The following is a 23422-nucleotide window of genomic DNA, read 5'->3' as shown; positions in this document are numbered from 1 at the left end:
ATTAAGGAATACATACTGGGTCCCGTGACAATTGCCCCTTGCCACACTTGTTATGCTTCACCGCAATACTTTTGCGTATGCTTCACAGCGTAACATTTCTGTATTGAGGCGAAGATTACTTTCACAAACCGGCATTGTGCAACGCACCATGCTTTCCAAGCTTCTAAGTCACTCGCGAGGGCCACAAATGCGGAGTTCGTGCTATTGCTGACAGCAGCAAATTCTTTCAATAAAAAATGCGGCAACCAATGGCAAGAAGCTTCATAGCGAACGTCGAAGCAGCTAGGCCCAGCGTTGCCGCAGTGGTGGCTACGACTGCCAGCGGATCTGCGTGCGAGAGCATCAGTTCGAGGCTGCGAGGCAATCAAAATGGCAGCGGTGGTGGTTTTAATTAAAGCCATTTCGGACCTGCAGTCACAGCAGAATGTCCGGAGAATCGCACGGCAAAGAGTTCTTGCGTTCGAAATTTCCGACATTCTGATACATTGACTCTATGGGGTATGTGCATGTGGTGATGCCGCGAAGCCGTCCAAATTATCAGGAATCCGGTAAGTCGGTTGTTGACTGTACAGTGGCAACTCCTCCAGCAGACAACAAGGCGTCAAAGACGATTCATTAATTACGATTTCTGTCTGTTACTCGAGCCGGGATTACCGTGACTTTTGCCCCTTTCAATAAAATTATAGCTAATTTTCCCTGATAGAGACACAAATTCCCTGAGTTTTTCCAGACTACTTAAAATCCCTGCGAATTCCCGGTTTTCCCGGTTGGTAGACACCCTGTGTGTTTTCTGCTCCACAAGGGCATCACAGCAAGGGCATTTTCGTTGAATTGAGCTTGGCAATTTTTTCACTTGCCTGAAAGAGGAGCACAAGTCATAGAACACCTACAGAAACCATCTCCAGCGACCACCTAGATGCCCATGCAAAAACAAAATGACAGCTTGTGACTGCAATATATCTGTAGCTCCTGCAATCACTTCCAGTGCATACAACACACAAAAGCATGGCCTCTGAGATTGGCCTCCATTAGTCCAAGGGAGCTGTTGCCGAGGGTGCCATTTCATTTTGTCAATAGCTAGTGTCGCCAGGCTGCTGTAAAAATAAAAACTATAACAAAAAATTCAAATGCAAATTTTGTACCACAGCAAATGCAATCAAATTTTTCCAGCTTGCAGAGGGATGCATAGAGTTTACTGTGCAATGCATGGTCGAAGCTAGAAAAATTAGTGTCATGGCCCCAATAGTACACTGCACTGCCCTAGCTATTCTGTCGAAAGTACACATTTTTCAGCCGAGTGAGCTGTAGGGAATGCAGTAAATAACACATTACATTTATGAGAATGAGAGCTCTCCCATGTGGCACCACTCGAATGACACTAAAATTTGAGGCACTAGGCATTTACTGTCATTTTCTAAGCTGCATGGCATGGGTACTAGGAACAAAATGAAAGGGTCATGAGAGCCAGAGGATCAAAGTGATCAACAGCAGGCTGACAAGGGAAGCCTTGGTCGGTAGGCTACAGAGTGCGAACCTGGGCTGATTGGTACATGATGAAGTTAAATCAAATAACAGTGACAGACAGAGGCAAACAGACAAAGCACTTCGTCCATGCTGTGTCTTTTCTTTCGTCTGTCCTGTCTCTTGCACTGTTATTCAATATAACTTTACTATGGGCAACATGTTAATATAGAGCCAAGGCAGTAATTCTGGCAAGTTGGTCTGTCATACTGGAATATGTACCTAAGTAGCGCTAAAAAGATAAGAACAAAATATAAGAATGACAACACATTGCATCAGTTGTGTGTTGTTGTTCTGATGCCTGTCCTTGTATTTTCAGTGCTATTCATGATCAAAATAGAGACTAGACAGAGCAAGACCCCTTGTTGGCTTGCGGCATCTTTCATTGTGGCACCGACTCCCACCATTGCATGTGTGTCATGGGAGGAAGCCAAATGTCAAAAGATGCGAAAGCATCAAGTCACAGAGGAAGAGCGCAGAAGACAAGCATCAAGCAATGTCAGCGAGTCGAGCATCTTCACAAAGTGGGTCGCAAATGTGCTGCACATGCAGTTGGGAACAGAACAACTTAGAATTTCAGAGCAGTTCTTGAAGTGCATGGCACAGGTACGTGCAAGCAGTCATTCATACCAGATGTGCATTTGGCGTGCTATGTCAATGAAAAAAGACAACTGACCCTTGCACACTTTCCTCCATGCACAGTTTTGGGCAGCCAGCAACTGGCATTTGCACATTTTTGTGCCTCTAATTTTCACTTGACTTGTCACTGTGAGGAAACAGGCTACCTTCCCTGGGCAACTATTGCCCACCACACATCATCAAAATTAAATGCAGGCCCATGACAGCTCACCTCCAAGTACTGCAGTCGGCTCCAGGGGAGGTTTGAAACATGGGGAAGGCCAGATGGTGTCGCACCCACCTGCAGGAAAAGCAATAACCGAGGGTAAGCCTTGAATGCAAGACAAAAGGTAAGCCACGATGTGACTCTCACGTGGATCCCATTCTCAGCACAGCTGAACAAAGGTCCTGCCTACAGCTGTCCCCCAGTCCCTGACCGGCCAAGATGGGGTCATCGCAGATGAGGCAGCTACGTTCACTATATGCACTGACCTTTTCCTGTATCACCCCTCACCCGGCCTGTGCAAACATCGTAAGGAAACCAGGAAGTTTAAACATTCCTTTCCTCATTTATCAAAACAAAAAGGAACCACAAATGAAGAGCAGAGAAAAAGTATCATACAGGATAGGCACCTTGTCTTCTGTTCTTCAGCTGTCCTACTTTCGTCAAAGATCAATGCCAATTAGCTAGCATGCCTTGCATTTCTAGCACCTTTTCTTTTATCTGACAGCAGCTAATAGCTCAAAAGCTGGCTAGCCATGCATGTCCATTTGTCCTCCCTTTCTGTTCTGTTGTTTTGCCATGTCACTGCTACTGTTGCCATCCTGCTGTCATTGTGTCAAAGTTGTCAGGCCACCTCCTCCTCTTGTGCCCTACAGTGTGGAAAACAACAATAATATTGACCCTCACTACCATTGAGAATTGGACTTATGCCCTTGTGGCAATGTATAAGTGGAAGCTGAATGCGTTAACCACTGAGCTTATGCAACTGTTATGTCTGGCAGTTTCTGAGGGGTTCTTTGCATACTGCAGGTTTCAAGCGGTGCATGTGTTTTGGAGACAACAGCAGGCAGTACATTAATGCTGCATAGATGGCACATGATCCAGCTGTTGTTTACAGTGTGGCTTTTAGTGCGGCAACCATTTTTCACCCTTCACCATGCAAAGAAACGGTCATGGATGTCAGTAAGTGAAGTGCAATCATCATACTACCACTGTTGCCCTACTGTTAACCCCGTGTCATCGCTCATTATCACTGTGTTGTTGTTACTGCTGTGGAGTTCTCACCTGTGCTCTTCGGACAAAGGAACGACAACACAGTAGCGCAAACAATCACAAGGGCATTTATTGCACCTTTCATAGACTAATGCCTGCTAGCCGAGTTGCTATTCACAAAACATGCCGATGGACACGCAACAAATCACAGAAGTCTGACTCACCGCGACCAGATAGCGAGTGATATGTCCACCCCATGCTGGACACTAACGCCTGGTCATTTGCACGTACGGTCACGCGAACGGTGGCGCACTCTAACGATTCTGTTCATCCATTCCGGTGTCCTGCTCCTAGGCCACACAAGACGATTTCACAGACGCATGGATCGGAACACGCACGGAATGTCCACACCGCTTGTCGACCCCGAGCCCAAGAGGAAGAGCCTACTACCTGTCGCGCCTGACCAACCCTGCCATCTGGAGGTGCTAGCAGCACCACACTCGCGCCATCTCTCATAATGCGCTGCGACCAGACCGACCGCCACTGGCACCAAGCCACACGGAGAAGCCAGATTACGGGAGACACAAGACATGCGGAGAAAACAACATATCAGGGGACACGTGAGAGTCAAACATCCCTACACTACATAGTTGGGAGACATTGCATAGCATTTAAGAGTTTTGCACAAAGTGAGGGGCACCAAAGAAAATAACGGCAGTTGCAGTAAATAAGTTAAAGCTTCATGAAATCAACACTTTACCAACACCTCATCTAGCTGGCCAGTAAATTCATGCCATAAAGAGATGCCAACAAAAAAAGTGAGCTTTTTTTTTGTCATCTTTGCAATTGCAAAAACAATAGCAAAAAACTCGCATTGCAATTGCAATGCGAGTTTTTTTCCCAGATTTTTGTTCCTCATGTTACACTCTGATAATGGCAAAATTGACGATTTTAAAACAAATATTTTAAATCCTATGGCTTTTAACATTCTGCTGCTAACCTGTAAGTCTGTCTCAATCCAATCCCATAGAAATCGCAACATGCTGTTTGTCATCACAAACAAATCAACAGCGTTTTCGCTGTGCTTGCGAGTGCGGGTATGGCCACAGTGCAGCAGTACTCTGCAGCACTTCAGATTTCGACTCCGTTCAATATATATGGCACCCACTCCAAGACAGGAGCAACATTGTTGGCCGAGGAGCTAGGAAACATTGTTGCGGCTTAACTTGGACGATTCACAGATGGTAAGGTGAATGGGAGGCCCTCTTTAAATACAAGGCCAATCGGAACGGCTTCCGTGGACCTCATTGTGGCCTGGTATGACCACCCAACAAAAATGGTTCTGCAGTATTCTTAAAAGTGCTCAATCTCAAATGAGCTCAACCACTGGGCCATCGTGGTGTTTGACCACCTCACACAATACGCCGAAACTGCTCTGCTCCCCGCGACTACAGTGCACGATGTTGCCTCCTTCCTGCTTTGCTGATTTGTACTGCGTCATGATCCACCACAGGAGTCACTCAGCGCTCGCGGACGTGTCTTCTTGATGGAAGTCGTCAAAGCCATCCTCAAACAGTGCCTCGTTGTGCACCGCACAACTACTGCTTACCATCCACTGACCAATGGCCTCACAGAACGCTTCAATCGTACGCTTGGCGACATGCTCTCAATGTACATAGCCTCCGACTACATAAACTGGGATGCCATTCTGCCCTTTGCAACCTATGCTTACAATACTGCAGTCAGACCAGCACTGGCTTTTCACCCTTTTTCTTTTTGTATGGCCAGCAGCCGTTCCAAACAATCGACACAATCCTTCCATACAAGCCGGATGCATCTGAGTGTGCACCTATCCTTGCCACTGCCAGACATGCCGAATAGTGTCGCAATCTCACGCAGGCCTTTGCTTCAAATGACCAAGAGTGCCAGAAGAGCGTTTGCGGTAACACCACTTCTGCGTTCATGGTCTTCTCCGGAATGCTTGCGTGGGTCTCGGTCCCTTCAACTGCACCTGGTCACTCATTGAAACTACTGCCCAGGTATGAAGGCTTCTACCGCCTCGTCGAACGCACATCTCCGGTCAACTACGTGATCAAGCCTGTTGAACCGTCTTCGGACATGCGCTGTAGTGGACGAGACATTGTCAACGTCAACCACCTCAAGCCCTACACCCACTCATAGTGGCAAGCTATTAGGTCGCCGGGTGGCTCCCTTTTCGTTCCCAGGGGTAATTGTAGAGAAGGATTGGAACAATATAGTGGCTCGTCCTCTCCAGCGCTTTCTAGTGAGTTGTCCTCTTCAACGCTTTTGCTGCTGAATGCCACTCATGCTCGGGGTCCGTGCTCTGCCTGCTCTAGTATCCCATTGAAATAATGGCTGTATGAACAATTTTATGTTCACACCAATTGCACTCTCCACAAGTAGGCACACTTCTTTCAGGCATTTGTGACAACGAAGAGGGTGCAATTAAAAGCTCTGTCATTAAGTAACACTAAGAGTAAAAAAGCATCTGCCAGCCTGTAAACTTCTACATGCGTAGAAAAATATGTGAATGCGACATACAGGGAAAGAAGGGTGGGGAGAGATAAAAATAGAATTTTTTTTTTTAAGCCTGCTCTAAGCACTAGCCTTTTGAGTATACCTGGGCACTTGACCTCTATATGCAACATGCAGGCAGCAGCAAAGGTTTTAAAGCGTTCTAAAAGGAAATCTTTTTCAAAAGTTAGCCCTGAGCTCACACCTTTTCAGGGATACATATGTGTTTTATTAAATACTTTTTTTTGTTCTGTTTGTTTTTTCCCCCCGCACATGAACAGCAACAAACTTGGTACAACAAAGACTGTGAAGTAGCACACTGTTTTTTAACACCAGTGATGTTTTCAGCTACTTTGCTGTTGCCTATGTCACCTGCCTCAGTATCTTGATGGCATTAACTTGCTTCAAGCAAGTTAATGCCAAAGCTTTTGACCATCAGAAGACTTCCAACAGAAGGTTCGGAGACCAACAAGCGAAATGTTCTTGCAGGAAGAATTCATTTCTTATAGAACATCATGCAGTATGAATAACATTTTAAAGTGAGCCCGAATTCATAAACATAAACATCTGGGCACGGTGGCACCGAAAGAATGCGGTTAAACCCTCTGCTGTTTTTTGTGCAGTTCTGCCTCCTGTGCACTGCGTACTGCCTGGAGCACAACATGGTCACGGCGGCTACGTACGAGCATGGCGATCTCATCTACCATCAAACTGCTGATCAGCTTCTGTTGCCCCCCATCAGACCACCTCATCATACAACGACAGCAAGCACAGAGGGCGCCACGCAGCTTCTGCATGTGGCGACACCGTGCGGATCCAGTATAAAGGGCCACCCATTGGAATACGCGACCACTGGGCACGGTGGCACCGAAAGAATGCGGTGAAACCCTCTGCTGTTCTTTGTGCAGGTGAGAAAGCATTACGGCAAGTGTTACCGTTCAAGCGATCCGTTTCTACTAGTGCTGCCGTGCTCATGGCTGTGTTGCTTGCTTGATGTTTCTTGCCTCCGGAAGTTACTGCTTTTAGGAGGAGACATTGAAACTAACCTCAGGCCCGAAGATTCTCAAATCTTGAAACAACTTAAGGAAATCGCAGCCGATATAAAGGATATAAAAAAAACCGCCTGGTAGAAATTGAAAAAAAAGGTAGATGCTTTATTGAAACTTGAAGACAAGGTCACTTTATGCTAAAATCGGCTTTCACATATTAACGAAGTTGTTCTGACCCTTGAAAAGAAAATAGACGAATTGGAGAACCACAGTAGAAGACCTAACTTGATTGTTTTTGGCCTAACAGAACCAGAGAGTGAAAACGGCGAATCATTGGAAACAGCCGTAAATAAAGGTATCTTCCAACAACTTCTCAAACTGAACCCGACAGCTATTGAACGAATACATAGATTAGGTCATCCGTCCACAAATAAGAAACGACCTGCCATCCTGAGATTGTTCGACACAAGAGACAAAGCGTTAATTTTTAAGCAATGCCACAAGCTGAAGAACACTACTATATCAATAAGTGAAGACTATTCGCGAAAAGTTCAAAAAGTTAGAAGGAAGCTGTGGGCAAGTGCGAAAGAAAACCGCGAGAAGCATGATAAAGTTTCCTTAGCTTTTGACAAATTATGCATGAATAGGACAGCTTATATTTGGAGCGAGGAAACAAATGAAAGAATTCCTGTTGTAAAAAACGATGCAGAAAAACCATACCGCCCCACGACCAGTCGTCACGTGCAATAGCAGAAACAGGCACGAGAGTCGCCAATGATCCAGACAATGCATCAGAACTTTTGTGTTTAGAAATCTACGAACCTGCCATCCACAGAAATTCAGTTACAGCCAAGGATAAATGTCTGCAAATCGTGAATTTTAATGCTCGTAGCGTAGTGAACAAGATAGATTCCCTCGAAATTCACTTGTTACAACACAATCCGCACATCGCAGTCATAACGGAAACCTGGTTGCGCAGTGATATAACAAATGAACTCGTTTTTCCACCCCATTACAAAATATTTCATAAGGATAGACTGCGCAGAGGGGGAGGTATACCGGTTCTAGTTAAAGATCAAATCAGAGCCACGCTTATCGGTGATACTCCTGAACTAGAGTACCTATGCGTCAGGTTATCGTGCTGGGGTCAATGCTTTGTGCTGTTCGCATTTTATAGACCACCTGATGCTACACCAGAATACATGAATAAACTTAAAGAGCACATGTCTCTCTACCAAAATATGAAAATTTTTCTGATCGGCGATCTCAACATGCCTGGTATCAATTGGAAGCTCCTCCAAACAAACAATAAGGCCAATGCAAATGCTAACATCATTTTTGACATTATGCTAACACATGATCTTATTCAAGTGGTTAATGAACCCACGCGTGTGCAAGGGTCATCATGTTCTATATTAGATGTTATTTTTTTAAACCGAACCTTTTCCGAGCAAACCGTGTCAATCGAAGATGGCTTATCTGACCATTACCTTATTGCACTTTCCTTGCCCATTGTCAAAACTACTGTTCCTAAAACTTCCAATACCAAATCTTTTAAAGATTACGCCAGAGCGGATGACGCCAGCATAGTCGACTACATGGAAACTTGTCTTACGCACTTTGCAGATAGCAGTAGTGATGTGTCTGCACTTTGGACCGCGTTTACTACAATGTGCAGGCATTGCATAGATACATTCATACCTACAAAAACTAAGAAAGTCAATAAAAATACGCCTTGGATGACGCATGGAATAATACAACTAAAGCGCAAGATCAAACAAATAAAAAAGAAGCATCCATGCATGGTCGTTATCACGGAACTCCAAAACAAGCTGTCATGCGCCGTGCGCGATTCAAAAAATTTTTTATTTTTCCACAACATTGTCCAACTTTATAAAAAACGCACCGGATAAGTTTTGGGGATACCTTGGCAATAGCAAGAAGACTATTACGGAAATTGCAGTTAATGGAACCATTCTTAACGACTTGAATGCCATTGCACAACATTTTAACACTTATTTTCATAGCGTATTCTCCCATGCACGGTCACGCCCACCTTTGAGTTCTGCAGTGTTTGAAGAGCATGAGGCGAACTTTATCTCTTACCATGGCATAGTGTCTATGTTACTCAATTTAAAAACCAAAACAACCCCTGGCCCTCACAACCTCCCGAATGTGTTTCTTAGGCGATACGCCGAAACTGTTGCCAAATTCTTAGTTGTATTATTCAGAGCATCTTTGTTAAGCGCGAAAGTGCCTGAAGATTGGAAGATGGGTCGAGTTGTTCCGGTCTTTAAGAAAGGCGATCGATTATTGCTCGAGAATTACCGCCCCATATCATTAACGTCATCGTGCTGCAAACTTTTCGAGCACATAATCGCAACTCGCATTATTGTATTTTTAGATGAACACTCCATACTAACAAGTGCTCAACATGGCTTCAGAAAAGGTCGTTCCACTACCACACAATTAGTAACAATAATTGATTGAATTACCAAAGCTTTAGATGCCAACGGTCAAATTCATGTGGTGTTTGCATTCGATAGGGTAATTCACAAAAAGCTAATTTTAAAATTAAGGAACATTAACCTTCCAGACATCATAATTACTTGGATTAGAGAATATCTGGATAATCGCCAACAGTATGTTTCAGTTGACGATCACAACTCGGGATATCTACCAGTCACTTCAGGTGTTCCCCAGAGCAGCGTCCTGGGTCCATTGCTCTTTCTTTTATATATTAATGACATAGTTACCGTAGTCAAACCAGGAACACAAATAAGGCTGTTTGCTGATGACTGCGTTATATTTCGTACTATTAAGTCCGTGGATCATCAGGAGGAACTTAACTCTAGCTTGAATAATATATTTTTGTGGTGCGAAGAATGGGGCATGGCTGCAAACATAGATAAAACTGTCTCTCTTCGCATAACGCATAAAAAGAATCCCCTGGAGTACGCTTTTCAAATGAGATCAGTTCCATTAAAGCAAGTTGAGAGTTACAAGTACCTTGGCATAGCGTTCACTAATAAATTATCTTGGAACCTTCACATTGATAACACGTGTTCTTCTGCCTTTCGTAAGCTAACCTATCTGCGACACAAACTAAGAAATGCCCCTTCAAACGTTAAGCTACTCACTTACCTAACCTATATCCGGCCAAAACTTGAATATGCTTGCGTTGCATGGGATCCCTATACTAAAGTCAATGTTAACAAACTTGAGAGAATACAGAGAAAATCTGTTCGTTTTATTTATTCTAAGTTCAAAAGTTCGGATTCCCTGTCAGAGCTGATGTTGGCTGACGATATTCCTTCGCTTGAACAAAGAAGACAAAAACACAGGCTAGACTTTTTACATAATCTAATTAATCACAAACGGGCTTTGGACCCTTCGCTATATGTAAGTCATCTCTCCACTAGGTATACATGACACCATCGTCCGGATACACTGACACCTATCTATGCTAGGACAGACAGCTGTAAGTTCTCCTTCTTTCCCCGAACTATTTCTGAATGGAATTCGCTGCCCGCCCCTTACAATATGTGACTGTGTTTTATGTCAGTTTTTATTGTCTTTTTTTTTTTCTGTATAGAATGTGTTCTTCCTGTTGAATGAGCGGAGCAGGTCCTCGGTACTCAAATTCCCTTGCCTTTTATGCGAAGCATATTACGAGAGCTCAACCCAGCTCCTCAGGCGCGGCGGTGTCGCCTTCAATACCACGTGACACCGTGACGTCACGACAGAGGAGAAGCGGGGCTCCAACTCGCGCCGTCGCGGCGGTATATAAGCAGCTGCGCTTGCCTCTGCTAGACACTCACGAGGTGAGATGCCTCCTGTAGACAAAGCTGGTCGTTGGAATGAGAAGCGAAGGTTGCGGCTTGCTACGGACTGATTTTCTAGGTGGCTTTGGCTCAACTCTTGCAAGATGGGCTGGGTGGGAATCGAACCAGGGTCTCCGGAGTGTGAGACGGAGACGCTACCACTGAGCCACGAGTACGATGCTTCAAAGCGGTACAAAAGCGCCTCTAGTGAATGCGGTGTTGCCTTAGAAACGAGCTGTTTCTAAGGCTCAGGCGTGCGTCGCTTGCTCAGGCGCACATTTCGTTGCCGCGCCGAACGCTGCGTTGCTCGACGCCCACCGCGTCCAATACGGGGCGCGTAGTCGCTGCGCCATAGCCCATTGTCTGTGGGGTCTGATGTGGGATATCTCACACGGTACTCTTGGGACAAAGGAACGACAACACAGTAGTGCAAACAGTCACAAGGGCATTTATTGCACCTTTCATACATCAATGCCTGCTAGCCGAGCAAATCCACAAAACATGCCGATGGGCGCGCGACAAATCTAGAAGTCCGACTTACCGCGGCCGGAAGCGAGCGAATATGTTCGCCCCATGCTGGAGCCCAACGCCTGGTCGTTCGCGTGTACAGTCACGCGAATCGTGGCGCGTTCGAAGGCGGCCACGCGAGGCGGTCTCGCAGATGCATCGGTCGCCGCGCACGCGGGATGTCCGCGCTGCTTCGGCGACCCGCCGGGAAAGAGGGTTGCTGCACGTGCCAGCACGTCTGTTCCGCTCGCTGTCTGGAACCCAAGAGAGCGCGCCTTCTCTCTCCCGCCGAGGGTAACCCCGCAGCCGCGCAACACTAGCGCCATCTCTCGGACTGCGCCTGTACCACTCGGACCGCCGCGTGTGCGGCGAAGCCGCACTACAGGAGACGCGCTATGCGGGAAAAACATCAGGGGAGGCGCGAGGGTCGCGCATTCCCACATGTCTTACACCCCTTGGCGGGTCGACGGGAACGCTGTCGCGTTCCACTCTTGAAGGCGAAGCAGAGTAACGCATGAGTTGTTTCTTCGTCTAGCTGAACCAAATATAGCCAAGCAACAGCAGTTCACCAGGCTAAACAGTGGTTCAACAACTAAAATAAAGGCTAGTATGGTTCGCATCCTGGGCTTAACCTTAGCTAAGCCACAGCCATTTTTTATGCGAAGCATATTACGAGGGCTCAACCCAGCTCCTCAGGCGCGGCGGTGACCATGAAATCACGTGACACCGTGACGTCACGACAGAGGAGAAGTGGCTTTGGCTCAACTCTTGCAAGACGGGCTGGGTGGGAATCGAACCAGGGTCTCCGGAGTGTGGGACGGAGACGCTACCACTGAGCCACGAGTACAACGCTTCAAAGCGGTACAAAAGCGCCTCTAGTGAATGCGGTGTTGCCTTAGAAACGCGCTGTTTCTAAGGCGTGCGTCTCTTGCTCAGGCGCACATTTCGTTGCCGCGCCGAACGCTGCTTTGCTCGACGCTCACCGCGTCCAATGCGGGGCGCGTAGTCGCTGCCCTGTAGCCCATTGTCTTACACCCCTTGGCGGGTCGACGGGAACGCTGTCGCGTTCCACTCTTGAAGGCGAAGAAGTAATGCATGAGTTGTTTCTTCGTCTAGCCGAACCAAATATAGCCAAGCAACAGCAGTTCACCAGGCTAAACAGTGGTTCAACAACTAAAATAAAGGCTAGTATGCTTCGCATCCTGGGCTTAACCTTACCTAAGCCACAGCCATTTTTTTTTACATCGTTCTGTTTGCACCATTATTTGATTTAGGTATTGTGTTTTGATCTTTTTCACTAAATGTTTCTGTGAGCAATATATCATTGTAAAGTCTATATATTTTATGAATGTATACGAACGTATCTTGTATATGCCTTGTACTCAATGTCTGCCCGTCCTGCAAGGACCACAATGTGGTCTGCAGTATGTACTAAATAAATAAATTACAGAAAATTTGGACGTGTTGGCAAGTAAGAAGTGTTTTCCCTCCCCAATTCTTTACAGCTAATACAATTAAGTGTCTGGGCAGTACAATGAGTCATAACTAGCGACACTCATGAAAGGATGAATACAGCACAGCTTTATTTATTTCCTACTCGCTCCCATTACGAGGGACACGATGAGAGGTCACATAATCCCACCTCGAATCCCAGGCTAACACATGCATCAACATTTCCAGTAGTGGATTTTGAGGGCGATATCATTTGCTGCTGCGGTACCTACAACTTATTTTAGAGCACAGCTCTTAGGAGCCCGTTTCTGCAGCGAACATCGGCGTCGGTGTAACCGAGTGAACGACCACAACAGTGAAGGATGAAAGAGCAATGCGGGTAGCGGGGAATGAAAGGTGGCGATAATGAAAAGAGTGTGAGGAGGAAAGTGAAGGAGGAGAGTACAGTGGAACCATGAGGTGGAAGCACATGAGGAGGGTACGTCATAAGCACGAGGAGAAAAGCTTAGTGCCGTACAAGACATCTTCAGCGAGATCACTATGAGATGGCACCAGAGTACCGTGCATCTTTATCTTTCTTCGGTCACCGTCCTTTACCAAGTAACAAATCTTGAACGTTGTCCCTCGATGCACGGCGCACCTGTACGTATCAGAAGTTTCTCGAAGGTTATCGATAGTTCTATTAGTTGGCTGTTCTCACCAAAGCTTTCTGTAATCTTAGTGTTTGCAAGACGCGAATTGTGTAGTACTTTCTGGAAGCCATGCATGCACAAACGATTACACATGAACCTTCAACGAGTGATGCATGAAAACCGACGCACTTGACCTGCGGGTCAGATTTTCTATGATTGCCGACTCCGTTCGCAGCTGTTATTGTGCTTGAGTGTTACTTGTGTTGGGAACAAGTTCGCCCAATTAAGGGTTAAATAAAATAATAAAAATAGAATTAAATAAAGGGTAACTCAGTTTGAACACTGTGTCGTTCTTCCGTGTCACTAACACATGACAACATATTCATAATACAAAATGGGGTCGGCCAGTTCCTTCTGAACAACGAGCGATGCAACCGGTGGCTGTGCTTCGTCTGACGCGGCTGCCAAACGAGCTGCCCGAGCAGAGGCCCAGCGCCGACACCGAAAGGACCCTGTTGTCTAGAATTAAATTCTTTTCCACAATATATCGCGAATTCAAAACACCCAAATAGCTGCACTCAAAATTTGCATTAGGGAGTGTCATAATCGTCAGTGAATTTTTCGCAGTGAATAATGAAGCACTCATCTACCCTCAGGTATAGAAAGATGCGAGCATCATCCTAAAACAAGCAGCTTCATGTATCCTAACCCTTGGAATGCACTTATGGCATCTTGTATGACTTCATTTTTATTGAGTGTTGCCTGAACAGGAGCGCCAATGGTACGTGACTCTCAGCTAAAGCACTGGCTGACTTCCGCTCAAATTGTGCACTTTGCAGAGGGTTTAGTTTAATGGCACATTTCTGTGGATTACTAGTCTGTTTTGTTCACAATAAAACATCAGTGGTGATGTCGAAAATAATTTTGTTTTTGTTTTTACTGTAACAAAACAATGCTGCTATTTGTGGTGAAACTCATCTTTCACTTCAATACTGGAATAATGCAACGAAAAAAAGAGAGAAAGAGAGAAAAAAACAGGGCAGTTTATACAACAGAAGCACACCAGGGTTGAAAATAAGCTTGTTGGTGCATATGTACAAGTATTTGCATCCCCCCAACTTGCCCCGTTTTTTTCGGGCTGTCCCCAAGTATTCGTGCAGATATGTACTAACAAGCTCTTTTTCACCTTTTACCATAGTGGCGAGAGAGGGATCCGCTGTTTCGTCACCCCAAAATCAACTCTGCACACTATACAGGCCAGGTATTTTGTGAAGGAATCAGGCAAGTAATGCTTGCAAACACAGTATTAAACTGAACCCACTGCAATATGAGAAATTTGAGCAGAAATCAGCCAGCGCTGCAGAGTCGCACATGGCTGTCACTCCCGCTTATGCAACATCCCTGAAACAAAAGCAGTCACCTTGTTGCCGACGAGCTGCAGCATGTCGGGGAACGGTGGGAATGCCACGCTGGCCCCGCCCTCGGCCGGGTAGAGAGCCTTGAGCGCCTCGCGCCGAATCTCCTCCTGGCTGCAAGTGCACACTTGGTGAAAGGCAGCGGCGGGATCCACAAGCCCACCTTAGCTCTTATTGCCAGCTTTCAGAAGGTGCCAGTTGGGCAACTGCATTGGGAGCAGTAAAACCATGCCCCTCGGTGGTCACCGGACCCCATTCCCAGGTCACCGAACACTTTCAGTCGTGCCCACTAGTGATGCATCCCATTACGGTAGATAAACTCTAGGTTGTTGCATTCTCCTGGCTCTGACGGCCCAAAGCATCGCCCCTGTTTAGCTTGCACAGGCGCCTACACATTGGCTTAGCATCTGCCAGATTTCTCTTCTCCCCCGTCGTTAAGCCCACATACGGCAATGGCGTACCACCGATGCAGCCACCAGTGGCACCTACATAGAATGCTGCATGTCGCCACTGAAGACAGTCACTTTGCAGAACTTGCCTTGCGGAGCAAAAAGATCACTACTGCTATGTTCAGATTGCCGCGGGTGACCAATATCAACAAGGCTCACAAAGCCAAGTGGACACTGGGGTCACCAGGGTTTGCCTTGCATTCGTGTTCGCGGACGTCGTCCTACGGCTTCACACACTTAGTATTTCCATATACAAGGCTGTGCACAAGCTAGAAAAGGGCTGCGAGTTCCTGAAATAAGGCTGTAACTAATGCGAGATTCAACCCAATTACTAGATATAAATTACGACCATCACTTATCATAAGAAGCCAGCAAACAAAGACACCAAGGTCAGCACACGGGAAATTACTAGTACTTAATAACTGAATTAAGAAATCCTGAATTAATGGAAATAAAAGTGGATGAAAAGCAACTTGCCGCAGGTGGGGAACGATCCCACGTCTTCACATTAAGCGTGCGACGCTCAAGCAATTCAGCTACCATGGCACCGTTTACCCATCCACCTTCTGGGGGATTTATGCGTTACTACGAGAACTAACCCTGGGAGTGTTAGCCAGCGCCACCACTCACAAAACTTGCCGCAGCCAATGTTGCCCAGTTAGATAAGTTAGTTACTTGGTTAGCTAGTTCAGTAAGTTAGTTACTAGTTGATTAGTTAGATTAGTTAATGAGTTACCCATATTTGCTTAGTTATTATAGTTAGGTTATTAGTTTAGCTATTTATTAATTTTGTTAGATTAGTTAGATAACTTGGTTTTGTTTACATAATCAAAGTTCTGGTTTCGTAGGTAATTACTTCGGTTAGCTTTGTTATTTACCTTATTTAGTTCGCTTAGTTATTTAGTTATTATGTCATTAGATTATTCAGTTAGTTTGTTATGCTGGTTATTGAGTTTAGTTATGTAGTTATTAGATTAGTTAGTAAATTTTGTTATTTAGCTTAGTTATTAGTTCGATAATTAGTTGGTTTAGTAAGTACTTATTTGTTTGGTTAGCTAATTAATTTAGTTAGCTCAGCTGGTTATGCATATCTACATTTAGTTAGACACATTAGTTGTTCAGTTTAATTAGGTTAGTTATTAGCGAGTTTGGTTGGTTAATTAGTTTGTTCAGTTATTAGACTAGTTGTGTTAGGTTAGTGAAGTTACATATTAGTTGATTATATTAGTTTAGTTCATTAATAAATTAGCTTGTTTAGTTATTAGTAGGATACTTAGTTAATGTTATTATTATTTAGTTCCGTTAGTTAAAATACCTGTAATTACACTCAGAAAATGATCTTGTGTTGTCTGTTACAAATGAAGACACAGCCAAGGTAAAGTTGCCTCAGTCAGCATCTGCTCCCACTGTTTGTTACAGCCCTGCTTTTCTGCATCCCCAACATGTCTTTTTTTCTGCCATGTTGATGAAATGGGATGGATTATAGCGCTTGACAGATGTCTGATGCAGACAGTCTTTTTTTTTTTTTTTTGTCTACATGTTCCTTCACCCCCCTACTGGTGTGGGGATGAAAGATGTAGATTTCCACTGACTGATACTTTTTAAATCGCTATAAACGATAATGTGGCATGAAAGCAGTGTAGTAAGTGGTTTATTTTATTGTAGAACACAACGCAAAGTTGACGGTGGTGCAATTTGTTGTAGTTATATTCCGATGTATGTTCAAAGCGGCGTCGTCGTAAGTGACCACAAGACATAAAGAATCCACATAAGCACAGTGCACCAAATAATAAAACAAGCCCTTCAGATGCAAGTTGTGTGGGCATCTTCCTTGTCTGGTTGGTAAATTGCATTAAAGCTCGTACGAATGCCTGTTGGCAGCCCACCTGTCACCGGCGGCCATCAGCAGCAGGTAACGAGCAGGCACACTGTCGGCCGGGAACACGGTGGCCGCATAGCCCAGGGCTGCGCGGCGTGCAGTGGGGCTAGGCGAGGCTGCGTGTGTCGACACCAGGGCCAGCAGCAGCTGTCGGGTGGCATCATCGGCCGAGGCCGCAAATGCTGGAGCCACTGCTAGCAGTGCCTCCTGCAGGGCCAGGCGGCCCTCACTGCTTTCCTCCTGTTGTCCAAATTTTAACCAAGTCATGTCAGTAATTGCATTGACTTCATGAGCACTCTCTCAACACTCCAAAGCCATGCGACCCTCGCTGCTTTCCTCCTGCTATTCAAGTTTTAACCAAGTCATGTTAGTAATTGCAGTGACTATAACTGCCTAATTCATTAGAACACAACGTGAACAATATTTTGTGACTCGGTAAATCAGCACACAAAAAAGATAGGTCATGTTTTCAGTAACTTCTTATGCTCTGTTTCAGTAGTTCCGTGCAGCACGGTGGAAGCTACAGGCATCTTCAACCAATTGGAAGCGCTGCAGCGCAGACGGCGGCCGCATCTACTAAGACTGCAACTGTGCAGTAAGATTGGGTGTTGTGACAGCAGCAGTAGAAAGTTCATTCCATATTCACTCTGACAGCAAAAAAAGCATGGGCCTTCAAGATGTTTCGAGACACAGAGCCGAAAGAGGGTTGAAAAGATGGCAGAAGCAGAGGGTTCAGGAGGTGCACTCGGCCAGCATGTCACATGGGATTGTGGCACCCTCTCTTGATCATTCTTTTAACATCCACTTGTACGCAGTGTACCCACTGACATTCGTAAATGCAGCCATTTTCTTAATTAGAATTTGTGCACATTTACCGTACTATTCCAAGCATGTTCAGTGCTAATTTACTCATTCCTTTGGCGTAAAAGAGCAGTTTGGAATGATACCACACATGCAAGTCTGCAGACGCAGTTCTTGCGAAGGTCGAAGCACTCCCCAGAAGGGAGTCCACCAAGGTGTGGCTGTGCCGACTACATGTATGAATTTTGCTAGCTGCTGTCATATCCATAATCGTTCGTACTATTTAAATGCAAATTAATGTCTGTACAGAAACGTTCCTTTATATTATTTTATTTATTTATTTTTGTTCTCTGCATTGTTTTATTTGAACAAGTGGAGAACATTATTTTGAGTATCATCATCATCATCGGCCTATTTTATGTCTACTGCAGGACGAAGGCTTCTCCCTGTGATCTCCAATTACCCCTGTCCTGCGCCAACCTATTCCAACTAGCACCCGCGAATTTCCTAATTTCATCACACCACCTATTCTTCTGCCTTCCTCTATTGCGCTTCCCTTCTCTTGGTACTCATCCTGTAACCCTAATGGTCCAACGGTTCACTAACCTGCGCATTACATGACCTGCCCAGTGCCATTTTTCTCCTGTCGATTAGAATATCACCTGTACCTATTTGCTGTCTGATCCAAATCGCTCTCTTTCTGTCTCTCAAGGATACGCCTAGCATTCTTCGTTCCATTGCTCTTTGTGCGGTCTTTAACTTGTTCTCAAGCTCCTTTGTCAGTCTCCAGGTCTCTGCCCCATATGTCAGCAGCAGTAAAATGCAGTGATTATACGCCTTCCTTTTCAAGGATAATGGTAAGCTTCCAATCAGGAGCTGACAATGTCTTCTGTATGCAATCCAACCCATTTTTATTCTTCTATGAATTTCCTTCTAATCAGGGTTCCCTACAATTAATTGACCTAGTTAAATGAACTCCTTCACAGACTTTAGAAGCTGACTGGTGCACCTGAACTCTTGTTCCTTTGCCCAGTTATTCATCATTATCTTTGTCTTCTGCATTGTTGTGGAAGAGACGGAGAACATTTAACTTATGGAAAAATGACAGACATCCCTTCGCTTCGATCGCATCAAGACGACTAATTTATTTTTGACTAGAAAGTACGTGAAAGGGGAGAGAGTAGAGAGAAAGGGAAAGTCACAATACACTGTGCCAAACAGGCTTCCTTGCACCCCGAACATGCAGGCCCCCAGCACAGGGGTGCTTTGGCTCCAGAATGGAGGATATACAACAACCTCCCTGGATGAGCAAACTATTGCTGAGCTCATTGCTCCACAATCTCTAAGGGATACAGCAGCTGTAATGGTCGCTTCACCTCTGTTCCCCCACTTGATAGCAATTTGCAGGATCGCACCCTCCTGTTGCTACCCTTAAGTGTTTTCTTAATTCTGGCAGTCTTCCATATGTGGCATTTCAAGTGGTCTTCCTTCAGGAGCACCAAGGCGTCTCTTCAGATCACTCGATTTTGTTGGTTGGCCCATATGTGCCGATCTGAGCACTAATAAGTACTCTTTTCGCCACCGTCACAAGATACCATCAGCCATGGCCATACGGTACTTCCAGCGTCGTGAGAGATTCATGCCACCGGCAGGAATTTTGTATGGCAGTAGGTGTGCAGGAAGGGTCGTCAACTACCTTCCGACAAGGAAGTGCGCCGGTGACAGTGGTTCTGGCTCCTGAGCATCATCATATATGAAAGTAGTGGGGATGCGGGACTCATGCGTCTCCTGATGTGTTCTTTTCCTGCGTGGCTCCCGTCTCCTGCGGTCCGACTTTGCCGCGTGGCCTGCGTGATGTCCGTGGCAGTCGGTCTGTTTGAGGCGCAGTACGAGAGATGGCACGAGTGTTGCGTTGCCTACGGGTGGGGTTACTTGGGCGTGAAAAGGGAGAGGTGCTTCCTCTTTGGTTCGGGACGGCAAGCAGCGGAGACGTCCCACGTGTGCATCAATCCATGCTTCTGCGAAACCGTCTCGTGAGGCCTAGTACGAACGCGCCACCGTTCACGTGACCGTACGCGCGAATGACCAGGCGTTGGGATCCAGCATGGGGCGAACATATTCGCTCGTTATCCGGTCGCAGTGAGTCAGACTTTTTGATTTGTCGCGCGACCATCAGCATGTTTTGTGGATAGTAACTCGACTAGCAGGCATTGAACTATGAGAGGTGCAATAAATGCCCTTGTTATTGTCTGCACAACTGTGTTGGCGTTCCTTCGTCCCAAGAGCATGGGGGTGAGAATCCTACATCTGGCTGCCCAACGTGGACCTCTTGGCGCATCGGACGATAGTTTTAACAGTTTTGCTTCGTCCGAGACCTTTGTTTAAACCAAAGCGTAGGCCTAGCGTAGATTTTGATCGCTAGCATCGGCGGCGTGCTTTCTTGAGCAAGGGGACGGTGGCTGTAGTGTGTTTGAACATGTCAACATGCTAAGCTTTTTCGCAAGTGTTTTTGTTTCATGACATTCGCCGGTACGAGAGCCACATAGTCTGCATCCTGGGAGAGCGAGGCTTAGCGCCCGCGGAGCATTGGCAAGCCTGAGGCGAGTGAGTACGGAAGCCTCGTGGGTGGTCCGAATCTCTTATGTAAATAGATTCTTCTATCTCTTTGACTCTGATGAAGTCGGGGCTCTGGGAGCCGGCTGACTGCGGGCCATGGGTGTCACTACGGGCTGACTGGTATTGCGGCTTGGCACCGGGTGCTCCAACACCGTCTCGGATGGTGGGCGCCGTCAACTCGAATGCTGTGTGCACCAAGTGGGGTAGGACCACCTAACAGAGCTGATGTCTCCTTGCGGCTGCCTGTTTTGCACCCATTTTGGGTGTTGTATTTTGGATGCCGGTTGTTGTCAGGGTAGCGACACTTTAGGCCTAACGCTTTACGAAGCTGCCTGTCGCACGTCGAGGGACACAACCTGGTGGACCGTGGTGTAGAGATGTTGCAATTTGCTTCCCTCATTCTAGTTAGCCTCGCATGAATTAAAATTACTCGTTCGACTCAAGGAAGCGAGCTTCGTTCACACGAACTTAGCATCTGAGTAGCTGCCCGAACTTTTGCCAGCCGAGTTGAACATCGTACCACGTGGGGGATGCGCATGCAGAACTCCTCTCCCTTGCACTACTTTAGTGTTTGCTGAGTGTGTTGAGTGTACGCAGCGAGAGCGGAGTCAACCCTGGTTTGCCGTCACCTGCACATGATCTGCGCTGCTGCCCCGGTCTACGATCAAGCCATTCCGGGCTATGGTGATGCTGTGGCCGGTTCGGCGCAGAGACTTCAGTGGCCGCCTGTATTCAGCTCGCAACCCTCGGCGGCGGAGAAAAGAGCCGGCGGTCACCGACAGCTGCGGTGGTTCTTGCCAGCAGGGCGCGTCGACGTGAGCGACGCTTACTCGTGCCGACTACTGCGTCACCGTTTTCAGAGTATTGGCCTGGAATCGTGCCGTCGAGTCTGCAAAGCTGATGCTGTGACCAGTGGACACCTTTGGTGTACCCCACGAACAATGTCGGCTCGCATGTTATGGACAGCATGGGGACATTTCCTCGGCGCTGCCACTGTTGCATGTACCACCTCGTTCGCGAAGCACACACTGATGTTAGACCGTGTGACATGTTCCGCCGGTATATGTAGTGATTTAAGGTTAGGGGGATCTGATGCGCAACTCTCACGCATCCCCTGATGTGCTGTTTGCCCGCGTGGCTCCCGTCTCCAGCGGTCCGGCTTCGCCACGTGGCCTGCGTGATGCCTGCGGCAGTTGGTCTGGTTGAGGTGCAGTACGAGAGATGGTGCGAGTGTTGCGCTGCCTACGGGCGGGGTTACTTGGGCGGGAAGAGGGAGAGGCACCTCCTCTTTGGTTCAGGGCAGCAAGCAGCGCGGACGTCCCGCGCGTGCCCCGATCCATGCTTCTGCGAGACCATCTCTTGAGGCCTCGTACGAACGTGCCACTGTTCGCATGACCATACGCGCGAACAACCAGACGTTGCGATCCAGCATGGAGCGAACTAATTCGCACGTTATCCGGTCACGGTGAGTCGGACTTCTAGATTTGTCGCGCGCCCATCGGCATGTTTGTGGATAGTAACTCAGCTAGCAGGCATTGAGCTATGAAAGGTGCAATAAATGCCCTTGTGATTGTTTGCACAACTGTGTTGGCATTCCTTTGTCCCAAGAGCATGGAGGTGAGAATCCTACAAAGTCAAAGGTTGTGGGTTGAACACGGCCTCTACCTCATAAAGAATGGTGGTCAGTTCTTCGAAACTCAAGCTGCTCCGTCCTAACACCTTTCGCAATGCTACTTTTACAGATCACACCATCCACTCCCAGAATCCACCCCACCAAGCTGCCCATTCAACAATAAGCTTCCATCTTATCTGGGTTCCGGCAAAGTATGACTGCAATCCCTCGACTTGCAACAGCATGAACATGGCCTTTAGATCCCTGGCTGCACGCTTGAACGTGAGCGCCTTGTCCAAATACACCGTCGAGCAGATTCCACGACAGCCCACAAAGCGTTTAAAGGCTACGAGAAAGGTTGTAGCCAACAGGTCGCTGACGGGGTCAAGGTGGATGGCACATGTCACAGCACAGGTGAAAATAGTGATATAGCATTTTTTGCTGTCGTGTGACTGTTGACCAACCAAGGGCCCTGCAAGATCGATGCCAACGATGTCGAACGGGTTTCCTTTTGTCACTCTGTCAGCTGGAAGTGCTGCTACTGGTTCCGTAGCTGGAGGGCAACTTTGTTTGAGACAGACGAGGCACTGCTTGATAACTTTCTTTACGGCCTGATGCCCTCTGATAATCCAATATGATTCTCGCAGTTGTGCTAAAGTATCGCGTATGCCCGTGTGCAGCATTCTCAAGTGTTTCTTCCGCATGAGCAGTGACATGAGGGGGTGATTGCCAGGGAGAACAATGGGATGCTTAGTCTCTTCGTTGCCATTACTGAATTGCAAGCGTCCACCAACTCGCCTGAGGCCCTCTTTGTCGAAGTACGGGTTGAAAGGCAAAAAAGGAGAGCTCTTGTGCAGTGGTCTTCGATACTTCAGGTTTGAAATGTTGTCACTGAACGCATTTCCTTGAGCTTTAGCCAACCAGTATCTTTCGGCACTGATTACTTCTTCAGCTAGTAATGGGCCAATCGTCTTTCCTTCTTTGTTGTGGCCGTTGTCAACAAAGCGGCGGACCCACGCGGTTACTCGTACTACTTTGCTGAATGAACTATAATTCTCAACGTTGAGAATTGCCATGGATGACGATGATACTATGGGCATCACCGTCACCTTTCGCTTTTCCATTTGGAACCTTCGAACTCGGCTCACTTATCATTGGCCAATGCGTGTCATCCTCCTGAAGCCAACTAGGTCCTCTCCACCACAATTAGTCTTCCCACAGGGGTGACTGGGAGAATGCTGCAAGTGATTAAGTCACCGGGGTTGTCTGAACCTGGGCAGTGTTTCCAGTCCTTGCCATCTGTCAGCACTTGTAACTCTGAGATTCGATTTGCTACAAAGAGCTTCCATCTGGCAG

The 23422-nt window shown here is 46.7% G+C and overlaps 1 protein-coding gene across 2 annotated transcripts in view; it reads right to left on the bottom strand.

The window, feature by feature from the left end:
- Positions 1 to 23422, bottom strand: part of LOC135907568 (proteasome adapter and scaffold protein ECM29) — a 505292-nt gene that overhangs the window by 303507 nt on the left and 178363 nt on the right. For both annotated transcript variants that reach the window (XM_065439250.1, XM_065439249.1), the window contains exons 11-13: positions 17045 to 17277; positions 14715 to 14823; positions 2372 to 2440 (exon numbers count right to left, since the gene is read on the bottom strand). In XM_065439250.1, the coding sequence (XP_065295322.1) occupies positions 2372 to 2440; positions 14715 to 14823; positions 17045 to 17277 (411 nt within the window). The remainder of the gene's footprint in view (positions 1 to 2371; positions 2441 to 14714; positions 14824 to 17044; positions 17278 to 23422) is intronic.

This window comes from Dermacentor albipictus, chromosome 1 (assembly GCF_038994185.2).
Source record: "Dermacentor albipictus isolate Rhodes 1998 colony chromosome 1, USDA_Dalb.pri_finalv2, whole genome shotgun sequence".
Taxonomy (NCBI): domain Eukaryota; kingdom Metazoa; phylum Arthropoda; class Arachnida; order Ixodida; family Ixodidae; genus Dermacentor; species Dermacentor albipictus.
This window is presented reverse-complemented; position numbering and strand designations above follow the sequence as displayed.